This window comes from Prionailurus viverrinus, chromosome D4, assembly GCF_022837055.1.
Source record: "Prionailurus viverrinus isolate Anna chromosome D4, UM_Priviv_1.0, whole genome shotgun sequence".
NCBI lineage: Eukaryota > Metazoa > Chordata > Mammalia > Carnivora > Felidae > Prionailurus > Prionailurus viverrinus.
Genome location: NC_062573.1, coordinates 719,227 through 739,855, shown reverse-complemented (window position 1 = coordinate 739,855; position 20,629 = coordinate 719,227). Strand labels below are relative to the sequence as shown.

The 20,629-nt window shown below is 56.0% G+C and overlaps 1 protein-coding gene and 1 long non-coding RNA gene across 2 annotated transcripts; one reads left to right on the top strand and one right to left on the bottom strand.

Moving 5' to 3' along the window:
• The first annotated feature begins 246 nt into the window (after positions 1 to 246).
• Positions 247 to 14,263, top strand: SLC27A4 (solute carrier family 27 member 4). The gene is made up of 13 exons (XM_047829898.1): positions 247 to 415; positions 1,737 to 1,903; positions 3,512 to 3,906; positions 6,410 to 6,568; positions 7,659 to 7,728; positions 7,828 to 7,919; positions 8,728 to 8,837; positions 9,048 to 9,257; positions 9,436 to 9,562; positions 10,201 to 10,338; positions 10,517 to 10,681; positions 10,775 to 10,921; positions 13,472 to 14,263. Exons 2-13 carry the CDS (start codon positions 1,743 to 1,745, stop codon positions 13,627 to 13,629), a joined length of 1,932 nt encoding a protein of 643 aa, XP_047685854.1. The 5' UTR covers positions 247 to 415; positions 1,737 to 1,742; the 3' UTR covers positions 13,630 to 14,263.
• Positions 12,129 to 20,577, bottom strand: LOC125150265 (uncharacterized). The gene is made up of 3 exons (XR_007146290.1): positions 19,819 to 20,577; positions 12,837 to 12,938; positions 12,129 to 12,344 (listed from the first exon to the last, which is right to left on the bottom strand). It is a non-coding gene; the product is annotated as an uncharacterized LOC125150265 (long non-coding RNA).
• Positions 20,578 to 20,629: the final 52 nt, after the last annotated feature.

Below are 20,629 nucleotides of genomic sequence, written 5' to 3'. Positions count from 1 at the left end.
CCGGGCAGGGCGGCGCGGACTACAACTCCCAGCGTGCCGCGCGGGGTGCCGCCCGAGGCCGTCGCGCGCGCAGGGCGGGCTGGGCCGGGCGGCGTCGGCGCGTTGGAGCTGCGCGTCGCCGCGGTCGCTGCGGCTCTCCGGCCGTGGGGAAGGCGCGGGAGGCGGTGCTGCGGGCCGGCGCAGCCGGTTTGGGGTTGCAGGAGGCGGGCGGGGGAGGAGCGCCGCGGGCGGGCGGGGCCGGGCGGCAGGCGGGGCTGGCCGGGCGGCCGGGCCATGCAGGGCGCAGAGCCGGCAAAGCTCTGCTGAGACTCGGCTCTGCGCGCCCAGGGGCGGCTGATGCCCCCAGCGTTCCCCACTCCGCTGCCGCAGCCAGGCCGCATCTGGACGGGGCACCGCGCGGCGGGGCCGACGCTGGGTGAGCAAAAGCCAGGCCAGTGGGTCCCCGGGCGGGGAATGTGCCCGGCTGAGTCTTGGGGAGGTGGCGCGGCCGGGTGGGATGAGGGACGCGCCCTGCTGTTGTGTCTCCTTGCCGGGCGCTCTGCTGCCCTGGCTCCTTAGGGGCGAGGGCGGTTCGCAGTGACCAGGGACGGGGGCGCGAGGTATCTCGGCATCCCTTTCCCTTCTCGTCCCATCCCCCAGCCATCCAGGGTGGGTTCCTGTTCTCTGCCCTGGCCGGTTCTGGGAGGTCTGAGGACCTTAGAGACCTTGGCATTGGATTTAGGAGTGCTGGTTTGGTCTCCCTCCCGGCTTTTGATTTTCCCGTGGAGAAGGGGGAGATGGCATGTAAGGGCTCCCTGTGGTCCAGACCGTGTCCTCATACTGGCTTGGAGACTCTCAGGCTACATCACAGCCGTGACCTTCAGCCCCCACCCACGAATCGGAGAACCCTGCAAGAAAACGGAGTCCCATCTGCTTCCTCTTGAGCAAGTCCCTAAGGCTCCAGGAGAAGAGCCCAAGACTCCTAATCTCAGTCCAGTCAGCTGTTCCCCTTCCCCTATAGCCCAATCCCTAAAGATGCATGTAAATGGCTTGCTGAGTGTGTTTGTAAGGGGGTGCCTTCAGTGCCCTCTCGTGCTCCCTCAATCACCTTTCCCCTCTAGGCGGTCATCTCTCAGGCACCTCCAGGCTCTAACCTGTTTGCTCTGTCGCCCTCTGTGGGCCAGCAGAAACATGGCACCCTGCGAGTTTGTGGGCAGAGACTCCGCCAGGCCCCTTTCCGGGGAGCTTGCCCCTTTGGGTGTTGTGGCTTGGCCTGGTCATCCAGAGACCCAAAGACCCATCCTTGAGTATTTGGATGAGGAGTCAAGCCAGAGACGCTTAAGTTAATACCCCCTCCAAGACATTTTGGTTCAAGATCCTGGATGTCAGGAGGGTAGACTGTCCTGTTTTGGCTGGAAGGGCTTCCAAGAGCAATTCTCACTTACACCATAGCACAGAGGGGGAGACTAAGGCCTAAAGTAGGAAAGGAACTTACCCAAGGTCACTGGAAGAGTCGTAGGAGGACTAAGGGGCTAGAATCTAGCCTCTGCGTCTCAGCCATGGAATTACTCATCTCTAGTCCCGTGCTTCTAGCCTGTTTCAAGACAGCTGTGGAAAGGGACCCCATCCTCAGCTGCCTACTCAGTATGGCTAAGCCTCACCTCACTACAGGTTGACCCTTAGGATCATAGTAGCTGCCTAGGCCAGGAAGTGGGGGACATAGACATTTGGCTCCACTGACTGCTCTGTGCCCACAGGCCGCAATGCTGCTCGGGGCGTCTCTGGTGGGGGTGTTGCTGTTCTCCAAGCTGGTGCTGAAATTGCCTTGGACTCAAGTGGGGTTCTCCCTGCTGTTCCTCTACCTGGGATCTGGAGGCTGGCGCTTTGTCCGAATCTTCATCAAGACCATAAGGCGTGATGTCTTGTGAGTATTTGGTCCAGCCCATCTTAGGGTCTCCATAATTCCCCAGATTTCTCCAGACCAGACCAGGGCACCTGGGCCCCAGAGGAGGAACCTCTGCTCTACCTCCTTCCCCCAGCAGTAGTACCTGGTATCTCCATCTTCCAAGATGAAAGTCTTCTCCTAGGGCATCTCCCTAACTTGATGCTGTTTAGCCTAGGGCAGACTTAGGGGCCCAGGACATGCACTGAATGCCAGGTGTGTTGAGAAGACATCTACAAAGAGTCCTGAGGACATGTTTTAATTAGTGAGATGATGAAGAGGAACCCTGTGGGAAGGACCCTGTACCTTGGGTTGGCATGAGTCTAAGAGGGCACAGAGGTCAGAGCAGGGCCCTGAAACAGATGCGTGGAGGAACCTGCTCCCCAAAGAAAGTCAGGTAGGGTCTACAGGGCCATCCTGTGCCAGAAACACCTGCTGCTACCTGCTCTGTGCGAGGCATCGGGCTGGCTCTGGGACCCAGGGAGGAACAAGGGAGACCTAGTCCTGGGCCTGGCTCAGTCTGGTCAGGGAGATGAGAAGGTGATACAGTAAATCCCTAAACTCACAATGTTGTGTGGGCAGAGACCCTGGCCATCTTGCTCACCGTGGTGTCCCAGTGCTCGGCACAGTGACCCACACTCAGAACAGGCAGCTCGCTCATCTGAATTGACTGCAAAAGGAGGTATCGAGCGGCCACTGCAGGAGGGGTGGTAGCAGAGAGCTGTGAGAGTATGGAGCAGGGAGAGAGGGCTTTAGGCGTAAGCCTTGGGGAATCAGGGAGGCCTGGAGGACAAAAAGCTATAGTTAAAAGGCTCCTCCAGGTGATGGGAGCAGGCATAGAAGAGTGGAGCTCCAGTGGCGCAATTGGTTAGCACGTGGTACTTATACAACAGAATAGGCATAGAAGTCAGGGAGCTAGGGGGGTTCAGGGGTCAGAGGTGGCAGGGGCAGGCAGGAAAAGGGGATATTGCCAAGTGATTCCGCATCACCTAGTGAAGCTCTGTGCCCAGTACTGAGTGAGACCTGGGGAGGTCTCAGGGGGTAAGCAGGATGGAGCCCCTGCTGGGCTCACAGGGAGGGAGACCGAACAAATCACAAACTTATCCTTTATTTACTGTGAGAGTGGTCTGGAGAGGTTGCAGTACAGTGCTGTGGGAGGTCCCAGATGAGCTGGGACTTTGACTTGGGCCCCAGAATCTTGGAAGACTCTGACAGAACACTAGATTCCAAGAAGAGCTTCAAGGGTCCTGGGTGTTACACTCTGGAGCCAGAGAGGACTGAGATTGTGATCTTAGCTTGTCGCAGCCTGGGCGAGCCGTGGTGCTGCAGGGCCTCACTTTCTCCCTTGTACTGAGGAGGGAGTCACCCCCCGGGGTCCCTGGTGTTATTGTGAGGCATCAGTGGGCTGGTGCCTGTAATGGTGTCCAGCACACAGGTGCTGGGAAACGGGAGCGTTGCAAGTGATCGGGCTCAGGAGCCTCAGGCCCGTGGGACAGCAGGCTGAGGGGGCCGGGACTGGCCTGAGCCAGGGTGTCGGGAACCCTGCTCCCAACCCCAGCAGTCACTGCTCCCTTGCTTGCTCCCACCTAGCGGCGGCATAGTGCTCCTGAAGGTGAAGGCAAAGGTCCGGCGGTACCTGCGGGAGCGGCGGACAGTGCCCATTTTGTTTGCCTCCACGGTCCGGCGCCACCCTGACAAAACAGCCTTGATCTTTGAGGGCACAGACACACATTGGACCTTCCGCCAGCTGGATGACTACTCAAGCAGCGTGGCCAACTTCCTACAGGCTCAGGGCCTGGCCTCGGGCGACGTGGCTGCCCTCTTCATGGAGAACCGCAATGAGTTCGTGGGCCTATGGCTGGGCATGGCCAAGCTGGGTGTGGAGGCAGCACTCATCAACACCAACCTGCGGCGGGACGCCCTGCGCCACTGCCTGACCACTTCCCAGGCCAAGGTCCTCATCTTTGGCAGTGAGATGGCTCCAGGTGAGCCCCTGGGGTGTGGGGTCAGGCAGGGATTCCCACAGCATCTTGCACAGACTACAGCCCCCTTCTGGGCCTGAGGGAGGCTATGTGGCTCAGAGGTTAAGGGCATGAGCCTTGGTGTCCAATGGCCTGGCCTCTGCCACTGGTAAGCTGGAGATCCTGAGGAAGAGACTGGAAATGTCTGTGTCTCTGTTTTCTCACTGTCCTACCTACCACATACTGTTTTTAAGAAGATACTTTGCCTGCAGCACTAACAAAGTAGCTGATGCTAGGTGAGCCCTCAGCTATGATGGTAACCATTCTTATGAGTAATTAGGCCTCATTTGCTTCATCTATAAAATGGAAACAATCTCTTTTCTGCTGTCTGGCAGAGCTTATGTTATTTGCTGCGGTGTGGAGCGCTGACCAAGACTGAGCTTGGTGCTTTAATTTTTCTTTTTTTTTTTTTTTTTTTTTAACGTTTATTTACTTTGAGACAGAGAGAGACAGAGCATGAACGGGGGAGGGGCAGAGAGAGAGGGACACACAGAATCGGAAACAGGCTCCAGGCTCTGAGCCATCAGCCCAGAGCCTGACGCGGGGCTCGAACTCCCGGACCGCGAGATCGTGACCTGGCTGAAGTCGGACGCTTAACCAACTGCGCCACCCAGGCGCCCCTGAGCTTGGTGCTTTAATAGACAGCTCTAGGGGTGCCTGGGTGGCTTAGTCGGTTGAGCGTCCAACTTCAGCTGAGGTCATATCTCAGTTCGTGAGTTCGAGCCCCGCGCCAGGCTCTGTGCTGACAGCTCAGATCCCGGAGCCTGCTTCAGAATCTGTGCCTTCCTTTCTCCCCCTCCCTGCTGGTGCTCTGTTTCTCTCTCTCAAATATAAATAAACGTTAAAAAAATTTTAATAAGCAGCTCTAATCTTCACAAAGCCTGGTGAAGTAGGGATGGCTGTCTCGGCTTTACAGATGAGGAGACAGAGGTTCCGAGTGGTGTAAGGAGATCATCTAAGGTCACACAGAGGCAGGATTTCATCTTGGGCTTGACCAGTGTCCCCTGTCCCGCATGGCTATGGTGCGGGATGATGGCCAGGGAAGGTGACTAAAATGCAGAACGGGAGAGGAATGATGCAGCAGGGAGAGGGTTGGACAAATGTAAAGGGAGGCCGAGGAAGTGGGGCTGAGGGGGCCGGGACTGGCCTGTGCCTGGTGCGGGTGAGCACCTGGACCGTGGTAGTGCACAGGAGAGCCTGAGAGAAGGTTCCCACCCTCTGACCCTCCATGCCTCCCTTCCAACCACACACGAGCGTGGCACAGTGCGTAAAGGCACAGACCTTGGTGTGCGGTACAGCTGGTCATTCTAGCTGTGAGCAGGCCCTGCCGTCCTGGGAGCCTCGTCTCCTCATCTACGCAATGGGCTGCCGTTGGTACCTGGGCTGTGTGAGCAGGACAGCACACGGAAGGAGCCCGCCGTGTAGCTCCGTAGCAGCTAGGGAGCTGTTGCTCTTGTCAGCATCTTTCTTTTTTTTTTTTTTTTTCTTTTTTTTTTTTTTTCTTTTTTTTTTTTTTTTTTAATTTTACTAAGCAGCAAAAAACTGCTTATAAAGCTTTTTTTTTTTTTTTTTTTTTTTTTTTTTATGAAATTTATTGACAAATTGGTTTCCATACAACACCCAGTGCTCATCCCAAAAGGTGCCCTCCTCAATACCCATCACCCACCCTCTCCTCCCTCCCACCCCCCATCAACCCTCAGTTTGTTCTCAGTTTTTAAGTCTCTTATGTTTTGGCTCTCTCCCATTCTAACCTCTTTTTTTTTTTTTTTTCCTTCCCCTCCCCCATGGGTTCCTGTGAAGTTTCTCAGGATCCACATAAGAGTGAAACCATATGGTATCTGTCTTTCTCTGTATGGCTTATTTCACTTAGCATCACACTCTCCAGTTCCATCCACGTTGCTACGAAAGGCCATATTTCATTTTTTCTCATTGCCACGTAATATTCCATTGTGTATATAAACCACAATTTCTTTATCCATTCATCAGTTGATGGACATTTAGGCTCTTTCCATAATTTGGCTATTGTTGAGAGTGCTGCTATGAACATTGGGGTACACGTGGCCCTATGCATCAGCGCTCCTGTATCCCTTGGATAAATTCCTAGCAGTGCTATTGCTGGGTCATAGGGTAGGTCTATTTTTAATTTTCTGAGGAACCTCCACACTGCTTTCCAGAGCGGCTGCACCAATTTGCATTCCCACCAACAGTGCAAGAGGGTTCCCGTTTCTCCACATCCTCTCCAGCATCTATAGTCTCCGGATTTGTTCATTTTGGCCACTCTGACTGGCGTGAGGTGATACCTGAGTGTGGTTCAGCATCTTTCTTACAACGAGGCTGGTGCTTCACCCATCTTGCCCCACACACGCAGCCGGTCTCCCCTGATGACATGCCAGCCTTGACACAAGCAGAGGTCCTGAGGACATGGGGTCCCTGGCCTGCCCCCTGATCAGCCCTGTCTTCCCCACAGCCATCTTTGAAATCCATGCCAGCCTGGACCCTTCGCTCAGCCTCTTCTGCTCCGGCCCCTGGGAGCCCGGCACGGTGCCCGTCGGCACAGAGCACCTGGACCCTCTGCTGGAAGATGCCCCCAAGCACCTGCCCAGTAGCCCTGACAAGGGCTTCACAGGTGAGTCCCCTGCCCCACAGAGGGGTTCTCAGAGGGGCCCAGGACAGAGCGCTGACCTCAGGGCGGGAGGCCTGCATACTCCTGCAGACTTGTCATGTGACCTGGAGTGAGTCATATCACCTACCTTTTTCCATCTGGGAAGATGGGCACAGTTACTATGGGTCACTCTGAAGGTTAAATGAGCTGAAGATGCCAGGCACGGTGCCAAGCACTCGGGAGCTCACAAAACCTGATTCTTGGACTTGTTGAACGAGCCTTCATCGCTGCCCAAATGTGCAAGATCACGTGGAGCCCAAGAAACTGCTGGGTCTGAATTTCGGCTGGGGTTGGACCGGGGGCAAGACCCTCTAAATATTCACCCAGCACCTGTTTGGTGCCGGCCCCTGTCAGCCTGCGATCCTCTCCCTGCCCTAGACTGTCCTGCCTGCCCATCCCCTCCTCCAGGCAGCCGTCTGACCCTGTAGCCTCTCCTCTATGCTCCACCCTGCCCTATGGAACCCCCAGCTTGCTGCGCCACCCAGAGGGCGAGAGCTGGTGCTGAGCACATGCAGCAGCCCCTCTGCTTCCCTCGTGTCCCGGAGCACCTGAGCTGCCCTCTGAGCCTCAGTTCTCACAGCTATAAAATCAAGGGTGGTAATGGAACCTATTTTATGGAGTGGCTTGAAGATTGTAAAAGATAACAGTGGAAAACTAGGGTGTGACAAGAAGTGCTCAGTAACCGGTCATTGTCATTACGGTCATTTCATCTCTTGTCATACGTGGATTTTGTCTCCCGGTGCTTTTGTAAGCTACTTGAAGACAGGGTGTCTGTCTTGGTGTCCTCGTGGTGTCCAGCCCTTGGCATCAGCAGGCATCCAGAGGGCATGAGATGGTTGACACACAGCGTGCAGCTGTCCCACAGCGTTCCTGACCTAGAACCCCCAGCCCAGTGGGGAAACTAATGTGACAGCCCCTGACCTGGGCTACAGGGTGGGATGGAGAAGTGGTCTGTGGTACAGAAGTTCCCTGGGCACTGTCCTTCCTGCAGATAATGCCTCCCCAGCCCTGTGCTGTCCCTTCTCAAAGCCATTTATGTGTCTGTTTTCTTTAGATAAGCTCTTCTACATCTACACATCAGGCACCACAGGGATGCCCAAAGCCGCCATTGTGGTGCACAGCAGGTAAGGGGCAAGGCTCCTGGGGGGAGGACTGGGGGTGGTGGGACCCAGGGGCCTCTCTTCCTCCTTTCCAGGGCCCACCGAACACTCTGTGCCCTCCAGGTATTACCGCATGGCTGCCCTGGTGTACTACGGATTCCGAATGCGGCCGGACGACGTTGTCTATGACTGCCTGCCCCTCTACCACTCAGCAGGTAGTACTGGGCCCTTCTGCTCAGTCTCTGGCACCCCAGGCCTCGGGAGCCCCCCCAACCCCCTCAGCAGGCAGCATCTTGTGGTAGAAACAGATGAGCTTTGGAGTCAAATCTGGATTAAAATTCAGAGGTAGCCATTGACTGGACCTCTGAATGAAGACAGCAACATGAACCTCACAGCTTGTGTGTCCGCATCACACAGGACACCTGGGTTAGTCTGTTCATTTTCATGGGTGTGCACACCCTTGCTGCTTGGTCTTAGGAGCTTTAGGGAAGACAGAGATGGAATAAATATAGTTCCTGCCCTCAAGGTGCTTAGAGTCAGGTGTGTATTTAAGGCAGGATGAAGGATGGAACCCCAACCTGACTTTAATTCAGGAAATGACATGGTGAGTGCAGAGACAGGCAGGGAGCAGGAGCTCAGCTCAAGAGAAGAGCCCAGTGATGGCCAGGAAAGCTTCCTGGAGGAGATGAATTCGAGTCAGGCAGATGTGAGGTGCAGAAGCCAGGTGGGCTAGCTTGTTCCCCCCTGGATGAATGGCAGCATTACAGGTACAGGAGCAGGAGCTTGGGGCCAGCTCCAGAGGCCCCAGGGAACAGTCTAAGGAGTATGCACTTGATCCCACACTGGGGAGGTACTGGGGAGCCATGGAAGACTAGGGGAGAGGTATGATTAGTGCTGGAGGAACAGGACAGGAAAGAGGGACTGGGGGAAGGGCCTCTGAGGAGACGGGCTGGACAAGAGGAGGCTCTGGAGGGAGGGGTCTCCTGGCTCCCAGACCTCCATGGCCCATCCCTTCGCCTTCAGGAAACATTGTGGGAATCGGGCAGTGCCTGCTCCATGGCATGACGGTGGTGATCCGGAAGAAGTTCTCAGCCTCCCGGTTCTGGGACGATTGTATTAAGTACAACTGCACAGTGAGTGAGGAGGGCAGGGGATGAGCCGTCCCTGTCCCCTTGTGACCGAGCAGCCCCACTCGGGGACGTCAGTCTTACAGCTAAGGCCAGTTGTTCACTGGGGGCAACATTCCCATTGTTCGGATGGGGAGGCTGAGGCCCGGGGCCTACAGGATTGGGAGGTGAAGTGAGAGCAGCCACGGGCCAGCCTCACTCCAGGTCCACCCACAGATTGTGCAGTACATCGGCGAGTTGTGCCGGTACCTCCTGAACCAGCCGCCCCGGGAGGCGGAGCACCAGCACCAGGTGCGCATGGCACTCGGCAATGGCCTCCGCCAGTCCATCTGGACCGACTTTTCTAGCCGCTTCCACATCCCCCAGGTGGCCGAGTTCTACGGGGCCACCGAGTGTAACTGCAGTGTGGGCAACTTCGACAGCCAGGTGGGCAGTGGGGCGGTGGAGGGCGGGCAGGGTCCAGCACAGAGGGTGGTGGGCACCAGAGCCTCCGCTGTCCGGTTAGGGCAAGGCAGTCATGGGAGTGTGAGGGCCAGGCCCCCCAACACTGCCTAGTCTCAGGCCTGTGGCGGGAGAGCCCAGGTCCAAGTCTTGGCCTTTGCAGGTGGGGGCATGTGGCTTCAACAGCCGCATCCTGTCCTTTGTGTACCCCATCCGGCTGGTGCGAGTCAACGAGGACACCATGGAACTGATCCGGGGGCCCAATGGCCTCTGCCTTCCCTGCCAGCCAGGTCTGCCCCGGGGCTGGAAGTGTGGGCAGAGCAGGGGAGGTTGGCCTGGGAGATGGGACTGGGATGGGTGAGTGGGGAGCCCTTATTCTGACCAGTGGCTGTCACTCAGCTCTTCTCTTATAGCTACGAGTCCTCTTTCTTCATCCATCTGTCCCTCCATTCCTTGTCCTCTCTACCCATCAGTCAATTAACTCACTGTCGTGTGGAGGACGCTGGGATTGATCCTGGCTCAGCCCCTTAGCTCTGTGCCCAAGTCCCCTCATCTGCCAGTGAGGCTGATGGCGGCGCTGCCTCCTGCGGCTGCCCCGGGGGTCACGTATGGTAAAGAACGGACCGCTCTCTGAACAGAGCCAGGGGCCCAAGGAGTGCTGGCCCCGGTCAGGCTGTCCCCATAGCGCTTGGCCACCCTTTCGTATCGTTCATCTTTCCATCTCACAGGCGTTACTCAGACATTACTGAGTGCCCATGTGCCGCAGACCCGCCCAGAGAAGCTCCCTGCCCTCCGGGTTCCCGCACCGGAGCAGGGCAGCGTTTCTGTGGGAAGCAGTGTGAACAGAAGTCAAATCAAGATGCAGGGCACATTGCGGGGGGGGGCTGGTGGTGGAGGAGGCCTAACCCTAACCCTTCCCTGCACCCAGGTGAGCCAGGCCAGCTAGTGGGCCGCATCATCCAGCAGGATCCCCTGCGGCGCTTTGACGGCTACCTCAACCAGGGTGCCAACAATAAGAAGATTGCCAAGGACGTCTTCCAAAAGGGAGACCAGGCCTACCTCACCGGTGGGTGGGCACCAGCCCCTTTGGGGTGGGCAGGGTGGAGAGGAATGAAGGGGCCCTCGCCCACCTGCAGAGAACACCTGCCCCAGGACGCCCCAGTCCCAGCCGTCCCTGTCCAGCAGATCCCGGGGTCCGGTGAGGCCTGCCGGCCCCAGCCCTGCCTCACACAGCGCCCCCCTAGGTGACGTGCTGGTGATGGATGAGCTGGGCTATCTGTACTTCCGAGACCGCACGGGAGACACGTTCCGCTGGAAAGGCGAGAATGTGTCCACCACCGAGGTGGAGGGCACACTCAGCCGCCTGCTGGACATGGCCGACGTGGCAGTGTATGGTGTCGGGGTGCCAGGTATCTGTGGGCTGGTGGGAGCTGCCAGGTGTGGGTGGGAGGCACCCCCAGGGGGCACGGCCAGCTCCTCACGGTCCGTGCTGCTGCCTCCAGGAACCGAGGGCCGGGCTGGAATGGCTGCGGTGGCCAACCCTGCTGGCAGCTGTGACCTGGAACATTTTGCACAGCTGCTGGAGAAGGAGCTGCCCCTGTATGCCCGCCCCATCTTCCTGCGCTTCCTGCCTGAGCTGCACAAAACAGGTATGTCCCCTCCCCTGCTCCAGCTTACAGGCCCCAGGCCTGTGCCCCTTCTTGGTTCCTTTTGGAGAGACCCGGGCGGCTGTCATTTGACCTTTACCCACAGCATTGCTGTGTCGTCGGTAAGCAGACCTCCCTGTGTACAAGTGAGTGGACTGAGCCTTCAGAGAGAGAAGGTTCATACGTCCGTTAGCGGGACGAATGTTTACTGAGTACCTACTATGTGCCTGCCAGGCTCTGTGCTAGGCCTTTGGGGATATAGGTAACAAATTCTGATGGGACCTTTGCCTTCTTGAAGCCTGTTCAGCGGTAGGGGAGGCAGCAGAGGACACGGAATTCCAAATGCAAAGGATAGAATACAGATCAAACTGACAGAAAAGCAAATGAATGGGGGTGGGGTGCCTGGGAGGCCCCCCTGAGGAAGTGATGTTTGAGCTGAGACCTGAATGAAAGGGCGGGGTTTGTGGGGTGGGAGGCATTCCAGGCAGGTCCTGAGACAGGACGACACTTGGCCAAGAGAGGAAGGGAAGGAGGCCCCCAAAGCTGGAGCCAAGGGAGGGGGGGTGGGGGCAGGCAGTGATGTCAGGTGAGGCAGAGAGGTCAGTGGAGACCAGAAGACTCTGTGGGCTGGGGAGGGGCCTGGACTATGTCCAGGCAGTAGGGAGCCACAGAAGTGTTTGAGTAGAGCAGTGACCTATGTCAGGTGCATGTTCCACACAGTCCTCTGGATGCCATGTGGAGTGCAGGAGAGGGCTGCAGACAGCTCCAGGGGAGTGGGGAGACGAGTGAGGGGCTCTTGCTGTTGTCCAGGCGAGAGGTGAGTGGTGGGTCCACGGTCACATAGCCGGGCAGCAGCCTCTGGCTGTTGGACCACTGACGGGTCCCCTGATGGGCAGGAAGTCTGGGGGTCCTGCCCAGTCCTGCCCCCAGCTTGCCTTAGTGCTTGTTGCCCTGTCCGGACTCTCCCCCTGCTCAGCCTCAGGCCACCTCCCATACGCTCATCATGTCAAGCCCTGCCCTGCTGGAAGGCCTGCCCTGACCGAGGTGGCCCCTGCCAGGTAGTAGGCCCCTAGGAGCACCTGGAACAGTGCGTGACTGAGCCTGAGAGCTCCTGAGTTTTGGGTGACAGCTGACTTCTCTGTGCAGGAGAGGCAGGGAAGCTGTCAGCCCTCAGGTTTCAGAGGGTTTGCTACAGCACAAACACCCCAAAACTTACTTTAGGGCATAAAACAGTCATGTTTTTGCTCTCAGTGGTGGGTCAGCAATTTGGGGTCAAGTTCAGCTGAGCGGTTCTTCTGCTGGCCCCCCCTGGAGTGGAAGAGCTGCCATCGCTTGTGACTCAGCTGGGGCTGGAGGGGCCAGGATGATGTCCTTACCCACCCGTCTGGCTCCCGGCCAGTTGGTTCTGCAGCGCTGGCCAACAGACCTGTGTGTGAGGATGATGATGTTCTGTATGTGCCCTGACCGGCACGGCAGCCACTAGCCCTGCGTAGCTACTGAGCGCTTTTTTAAATGGGAACGGTATGACTGAGGAACTGAATTTGACATTTTGCTTAATTTTAATTAAATGTGTGTGGTCTCGTATGGCCAGTGGCTCTCCTACTGGATAGTGCCAGCCCAGGGGGCTTTCCTGGGATGTTTCCCCTCTGTTCTGCGTGGCTTCCCAGCCTTCAGAGACCACACCGGTGTCAGGCACTGCCAGGAGGGAGGGAGTAGAAGCTGCAAAGCCCCTCGAGGCCTAGACCCAGCACTCGAATGTTCTGTTGGTCAAAGCAAGTCACAAGGCCAGTTTGGGTTCAGGTGGGGGATGGAAAAAGACTCCAGCTCTTGCTGGGAGACATGGCCAAGCCACAAGGTGGTGGAGTGCGCGTCCAGGGAGGGAAGGAATCTAGCCGTTCGGGCAATTTGTCATACATACCTGGATTCAAATCCCAGTTCCAGCGTTGATGAGCTGTGTGATGTTGGCCCCGGGGGCGTGTCTCACTGCGCCAGTCTCTCCTGCCCTGTAGGGGTGATGCCCCTGAGGAGAGACGGGGAATTTACATTACGAGTGCTGAGAAAACATTGCTGCCTGTTGAAACGACTCCAGATATGTTAAAAGCTGAAAATGACATGCATCGTAGAATCCATAGAAGAGTGTTGAGCACCTGCCTCTGGGGTTGATGTGCAGATTAAATTAGATCATGCCCTTCCCTGGGAGGTGCTCAAAGCCCAGATCTGAGTTCTGGTCCTCACTCTGCTGTCACTCAGTGTGTGTGGCCTTAGATGGATAGTTTCCCTTCTTTGGTTGTCAGTTTCCCCATTTGCAAAAAGAAGACAGGTAATGCAGCCCCCCCACCCCTTCACCAGGGCTGCTCTGAAAAGCAGGATATAATATAATTAACTGGAGCCGCCTTTGCAAACTGTAAAGGGCTTGGCCCTACCGTGCTCTAGGCCGCTTTCCCGTGTTCTCTCCAGCCTTCCTTCTCTGTCCCTCTTCAGCTTTGGTGGGCAGCTTCCTGAGGCCCAGGCCCCTGCCCTGCACCCTCTGATCCATCCCCATTGCTCCCTCAGGGACCTTCAAGCTACAGAAGACAGAGCTGCGGAAGGAAGGCTTTGACCCATCAGTTGTGAGAGACCCACTGTTCTACTTGGATACCCGGAAGGGCCGCTACATCCCGCTGGACCAAGAGGCCTACGCCCGCATCCAGGCAGGCGAGGAGAAGCTGTGATTTGCCCCTGAGTCCCTCTAAGGGCCAGTGGGTGCAGGATCCAGAGCCCCAGCTCCCACCCCAGAGGGGTCATGGGCGATGCCAGACCAAAGCAAGCAGGGCCCAGCACCTCCGCCCCGAGGTGCTGACCCCCTCCCCATCAAAACTGCCAAGTGACTCACTGCCACCTCCCCCTGCCCCCCAAGAGGGCTTTCTGTGAAAGCCTCATGTCCGCATTACGTCTTCGAGGCCAGGTGGGGCCTCTAGGCCCCAGGCTAAGATGGACTGGGCGCCTCAGGAGGACGTCTTGGGTCAGGGCAGGGCCAGGTGGAGGGCCGCCAAGCACTCCCCCAAAAGCAGGGAGCTTGTAAATGGGACCAGGGCAGAAGCCCCCAGACTCAGGAAGCCAGCAGAGTGGGCAGGGGCTGCAGTGGCTGTTGATCAGGTGGCCCAAGAGGATCCTAGCCCTGGAGGTGTTCCAGTGTCGCTCAGCACTGCCTGCGCCTCAGGGAGGGTAGGAGGACCACCCTGACCTGCAGCGGGCAGTCTGGACTGAGCCCCCCGCCCCGCCCCGCCACCATCCTTCTCCTCGGTGGCTACCTGGCTGCCCCTCAGGTGGGACCTTTCTCTTTGTAGGTCTGTCTGTGTCACTTTCTCCATCTCAGTCCTGGGCCGGTTATGAGAGGAGCAGGGGTAGAGGGGGTCACTCAGGGGCCAATAAACTGCCTTGACTCCCCCTAGCCTGTGTGCGTGCCACCTGAGCTCACCCTACCTGCTCAGGCCCCACCTCCTGCCCCTCCGGCCCACTCACTCACTCCGACTTAGGGATATAGCGGTTAAGATGCCTTCAGTGAGTTGGCAAGGTATTTAATAGCGTGAGCTTGAAAGTCCAAACCAGCCGTGTCACTTTTGAGTTCGTGGCCTAGGGCAAGTGACTCAGTCTCCTCTTCTGTGAAAGGGGAGTAATTGCGAGGATTCAGAGAACAAAGGGACCCATTTTGAGGAAAGGGCTGTTCAGAGCCTTTGAGGGAGAAAACTCTAACCCAGGATGGGATCCCATCTCCAGACCCTCACTTGTGCTGTTCGCCTTGCCTGGGGTGCATTTCTCCAGGGGTTCGGTGGCTGTGCAAAAGCCAGAGCAGGACTGCCTGACCAGCTGGGGCAGAGTCCAGGAAAAAGCTTCCTGGAGCGGTGTTACCAGAGCTGCAGCAATCAGCAGCGCCAGTGGAGAGCCAGCTGTCTCCTGGGCCCCATCACTGGAGTCACACCCAGGCTGGAAACGGGTGGCCCATTGGGAAAGGGGTCCAACTCACCCCAGGGCAGTGGGCAATGTGTGCCCCTGGGGCTTCATCTTCACTGTTTAACCCTCACCACGGTCTGTCATTTGCTGAGGTCACACAGCAGTGGAGGCGGGGCGCTGGAAGGCAAACCCAAGCCCCTCTTGCTTCCTGCTGCCCCACCCGCCTGCTGGTGCAGAAGGCAACGGGAAAACCAACAGAGCTTCCATTCCACGAATGCCTGTGGAGCCAGCTGTGGGCCCCGCCCTAGGCCTGCAGCTGACAGCCAGGGTGGAGGGGGGCCAGGGTGAGATCCGGGGTGCCTCCTGGGGGAGTGACTTTGAAAGAGGAATCTGATGCTGCTCAGGGGAAAATGGGGGCAGAGCTGGAGTAGGGCCCTTGGAGAATGGTGTTGAGGAGGTTTAGGAGGGAGTGGTAGGCATGGCTGCAGTGTCCCAGTGTGACCAGCAGAGGGCATGCAGAGCTTGGAGAATTCCTTCTTGGCCCTTCTCAGCCTCCAAAAGCAGAAAGGAGGGGCTGCCTCATCCCCAGGCCGGTACCCAGCCCAGAGCACTCCGTCTTTGAGGGCCCAGGGTCGGACTTCCATGGGCTGGTCCTGGCTGACAGCTTTGTATCTAACTCTTAGTAGTGAGTACTTTCCAATGGGATAGCGCTGCCACCCACCCAGGGGCCCCTATTCCTCCCTGGAGATTGAACGCAGTCACCGAAAGGCAGTATGGAGCGGTGGTTGGGCTAACAACCTCCAGCTCAAAAGGGCAGGTGCTCAAGTCCATTTGCCAGGCTAAGCCTCAGGTTCTTCTGCAAATAGAGATTTAGGGTAGTTGTGAAAATGCATTGTGCCTGGAGGTCTCTTAACCCTGGGTCTGGTGCCAATACCTGCTGAGTACACAGCAGTTATGGGGTAAAAAACGAAAAAGGATATATATACAGGTATCAGGACCCCAGACTAGGCCTGAGTTTACCACTTCCACACTGCTTCCCCTTCCACACTGCTTCCCCTTCTGCACCCCCTCCCCCCCCCCCCCCCCCCCCCCCCCCCCCCCCCGCCCCAGTGAAGGGCCTTGGGAGCTCTCCCATCTGCCTCTGGTCATCCTCAACCATGGCTCTGTGAGTTATGCGCATAGTAGCTTCTCAATATGTGCTTGTGAATTTAACGATAGCTACTGTTTATTGGGCATTTCCTGACGTTTCTATGCTGTTTCATGGTTTACAAAGTACCGTGTTAAGTTCATCTGTGGAGCAGAGTCTAAAGGCCTGCTGGGGGCAGGGGCAGAAGCGATGCACGGTAAGATAGAGAGACCTGGGAGCCCACTGTCCGGGGACAGGGGAGAGGGAGCTAGCGAGTTAAGAAGCAGCCGGTGAGGTAGTTAGCTGCACCCAGCCCAGCGCGCTGGCCAGGTAGGCAGTTGTGTTTCACGGTCAGAGAGGCTATTCAAGAAAGAGTTCTCCAAGAATTGGAGTGGGAAGAGCATCCCAGACAGGAGTAGCAGCAACATGTAAAGGCCTGCAGGGCAGGTCTAGGAAAGCAATGAAGCTGCAGGGGAGTGTGCATCCGGTGTGGAGTAGGGTTGAAGCAAAGTATGAAAAATGAGTCTTTTGTGGGCACTTTCACTTGCACACTTCCAGACAGTGGGGGCTCTGCTAGGAGGTCCCTCATCCCTCCTCGGGTCACACCCACTTCCTTCGACTTGCTAACGGCCACACCGTATGGAGCCCTTCCTATGTGCCAGGCAATTTGCAATGCGCTACGTGTGCATCAGTTTGTTAAATCCGTAAGGAAAAGCAGCTACTATTTTTACCCCCATTCCACAGATGAAGAATCTGAGGCTCAGGGAGGCAAAGTCTCTCCAAAGACCACAGAGCCTGCAAATGGCAGCTCTGGGGGTAAGGCCCCTTCCTGGAGCCTCAGTGTTCCCATCTGCAACAGTGCCTGGGGGCAGGCAGAGGCTGGAAAGAGCCGGCCTCGAGCATCCCTGGAGGTCCTACCGCCCTCAGGACAGGCAAGTGGCCGACCGGGCCAGTGCTTGGAGTATCACTTTCAATTCCTGGGAAGAAGGTTAAATACCTCCGAGGGGCCCATTTAGGCGGTGGCGGCAAGGGAGGGGGTGACCAAAGTGACTTTCAAAGGGGCCTGAATGCTCGGCCGGCCCCTCCCCCCACCGAGGAGGGGGCCCTGCTTCCTCCCAGCCTAATGATATTCCAGGCTCAGCCCTCATCTTTGGCGGCAGTTTAACCCGAGCCGGGGCGGATTTCTTTCTCACTGATCTCAGCTTGACACCCAATTAGCACAAGAATGGGAGGAGGAAGCCTGCGAGAGGCGCCTCCCAGCCTCCCGGGGCGCATGAGGGGAGCAGGCTGGAGACAAAGGGCAGCAGGCAGGGGGGCACCCGCGCCCTCGCCTCCCCTGCAGACCCCGCCTTTGTCTCCCTTGGAGCTTCTGAGGAGATAGAGGCTGCCGCCTGGGCTGGCCGGCCTGCTGGAGGAGACAGGGGATGGGGCCCAAGCCCCTCTTCTGTGTGGATCCCAGGGGAGGGCATCTGGGTGAGCCTGACCCAATGGGAGGCAGTGAGGGCCAGTGATGCTGAAGGCACTACAACCTGGGGTTGAGGCCTTAGGGGGCATGAGACACTTAGGGACCATGGGCAAACCACTGGTTCTGAGCCTCAGTTTTCTCATTTGAAAAATGGGGATAATAGTAGTCTCTGTGAGCAGCCAGTCAGGTAGTGCATGTAAACACCTGGCAGGTGGAAGGTGGGCATTCAATAAATACTCTTTTTTAAATACACTTTTTAAGTTTATTTATTTAGAGACTGAGAGAGGGAGATCATGAGCAGGGGAGGGGCAGAGAGAGAAATCCCAAAGCAGACTCTGTCTTGTCAGCGCAGGGCCCGACTTGGGGCTCTAACTCACAAACCGTGAGATCGTGACCTGAACCAAAATCAAGAGTCAGACACTCAACCGACTGAGCCACCCAGGCGCCCCGCAATAAATGCTCTTTTAATGAATATGAATATGAACTAATATTGTTACAATTAAGAGATTGAGTGGGGTAGGCTTGCGATCAGAAGGAAGGACTTTCTGAGACCCAGGCATTCACAGAACGGGCTGATTTACCCAGAAGTGAGCTCCCAATCTCTGGGACTATGTAAGAAGCTGGAGGAACCCGTTTGTTGAGATATGGGAAGATGCCTCCTCTGGCCTTCCTAGGTGCCATCTCCTTCCCACCATCCCTTTGGATTTGGGCTTGTGTGACTTCTGGGAAGCCTTCTCTGATCCCAGGGCTGGATTAGGGGGCTCCGCCAGCTCCCACAGGGCCCCATGTTCCCCCTTTATAACATTGATCACACCGTGAGGTCCATTTTTACATCTCTGTCTCCTGCAACAGTCCCAGGAGGACAGGGACCTGTTGGTTTTGTTCACTGTTGTGTTTCCAGCACCAGCTCTGGGCCTGGCACTTAAAAAGTGCTCAGTGAATGTTTGTCAGACGGATGAAGCCCTTCAAATGCTCCCTAGCTCTCATGTTGCAGCCCCAAGAGGTGGCAGTTCCTGGGGTGAGAGGATATTCAATTCTCGAAGAGGTGAGCTGAGTTCAGAGGCTCAAGGGCTTTACCTTGTTGGTAAAGAGAAGCCATTAAATGACTTTGAGCGGGGGAGTGAAAGGTGTTCACTTACTCACTCAACAAGCACTTACCAAACCCCTACAATTACAAAGCTCCTTACTGCAAGCTAAGGATCAAAGATGAATCAGGCAAGATTTCTGCCCTGCAAGAGTTGGGTCTAGTGAAAGAATCTTAGAATATTTTTGCTGAAAGGACCTTAGATCGTTTGGTTCCCAACCTTCTTCACAGATTGGGGAAACTGAGTGCCAGAGAGGGAAAGTGACCAACCCACACAGCATGGTGAATATGGGGCCTTTCCATTAACCACAGGATTCCTTCGTGCTCTGAGGACTAGGCTGTGTCTGACTTGTTTTCACTTCGCCAGTGCCCTGGAACAGTGCCTAATACATTGGAATGGCTCAGGGCTATCCACGGAGTCAAACTACAGTGAAGTCATGGCCACAGTGAGGGAGGTGGGAGGCAGGCAGACAGAGAAGAAGCAGGTACAGGTGCCAGGTGCCAGGGGTGGTGGTGGAACATTTTGGGGTTGCAAAATCAGCTTTAGGAGAGGAATCCAAATTGATGACTTTTTTTTTTTTTAAGATTTTAAGTAATCTAAGTAATCTCTACACCCAACATGGGGTTTGAACTCAAAACCCCGAGATCAAAGGTCCCATGGTCCACTGACTGAGCCAGCCAGGAGCTCCTCAAATTGGTGACTATTTGGATATGGGACAGAATTAAGAACAATGTCTTAAGTTTCTTGCTTAAGTGTTTCAGAGTGTGGCAGTGGTATCCTTGAGATGGGGAACACAGGGCAGGGCCTGTTTTAGGGAAGGAGGCGCTGTGGCAAGAACTCATTTAGTCCTCGCTACAACCCTGTGAGTTAGGGGGTGTTACTATCCCCATTTTACAGATGAGGAAACTGAGGCACAAAGATGATAAGGGACTTAATGCAAAGAAACATCTAGGAAGTGGTGGGAACTGGATACAAAGCTGGCAGCTGAACTCCCAGCTCTTAACCATTATATCATTCCACCACTGACCTTCAGACTACCCCCCCACATGCTACCAATGCTAAGTTCAATTTGGAAGTGTTGTGATTTAGACACCCCAGTATATCTACTTTACTCCACTTCTCCCCTGGCCTTTTGCAACAGGCTCCAGCGGTCTCCCATCTTCTTCCCTGTTCTTGTTAAACCATTCACACTCCAGCAAGTAAGGATATTTTACAGTATAGTTCTAATGTCACCCCCTCCCCAAAACTTTCACAAGCCTCCCACTGCTCTTAGAATAGAGACTGAAATTCTTACCTGGTTCTCAAAGTGTGATTTGGCCCCTGCCCCCTTCCTAGCATCATCTCTTACCAGCCCCTCTGCTCCCCAAATTCCACTTTCCTCTCTTGGTGTCCCAGCATGGTCTCCAACTCAGGGCCTTGGCATCTTCTGTCCTCCTCATTGGAATGTTTCAGAGGTTTCTCTCCACCCTCACATCCACCTACGTTACTCAGCTTTATTGCTTAGCTGTGTCCAGCCCAATTGGTTTTCTTTTTGAAGTTCCTATAACTTCAGGTCACTTCTTTCAGTTAGAGATTTTCTATTTATTAGTATGATTGATCTGTTTCTCTGATTACAGTTAGCTTCCACCACTACACTGTGAGTGCCCTAAAAGCAGGAACCCTTCTCATCCCGTTCACCACTGCACCTGTAGCACTGACCAAGATGCCTGGTACACGGAGGACGTGCAGCAAATGTCTGCTGAATGAGTAAAACCCAAATCGATAACCAAAGGAGCGCCCGGATAGCGACTCAATAGCTCAGGAGAGATTTCTGGGCTGGAAATAAAGACTTGTAGTCACTTATAATTCAAGTCAAGTCAAGACGAATGGACGGGCTCACCCAAGCGGTGTGCGGGCTTAAGACAGACTTGTAACTTTTGCAAGATAAGCAGTAACGTGGCTCACAGGTACGACGCAAAGATGCCCGGGCTCCCCGCCTAGCTGTGGCTCGCACAGACCGCTGCCCACTCAGCTCCCTGAGGCCCGTCCCAGAAAGGTAGGTGACACCAACTCAAGAGCCCCTAACGAGACCCGCGACCTCCCCGCCTAGCTCCCGGCCTTCCTCC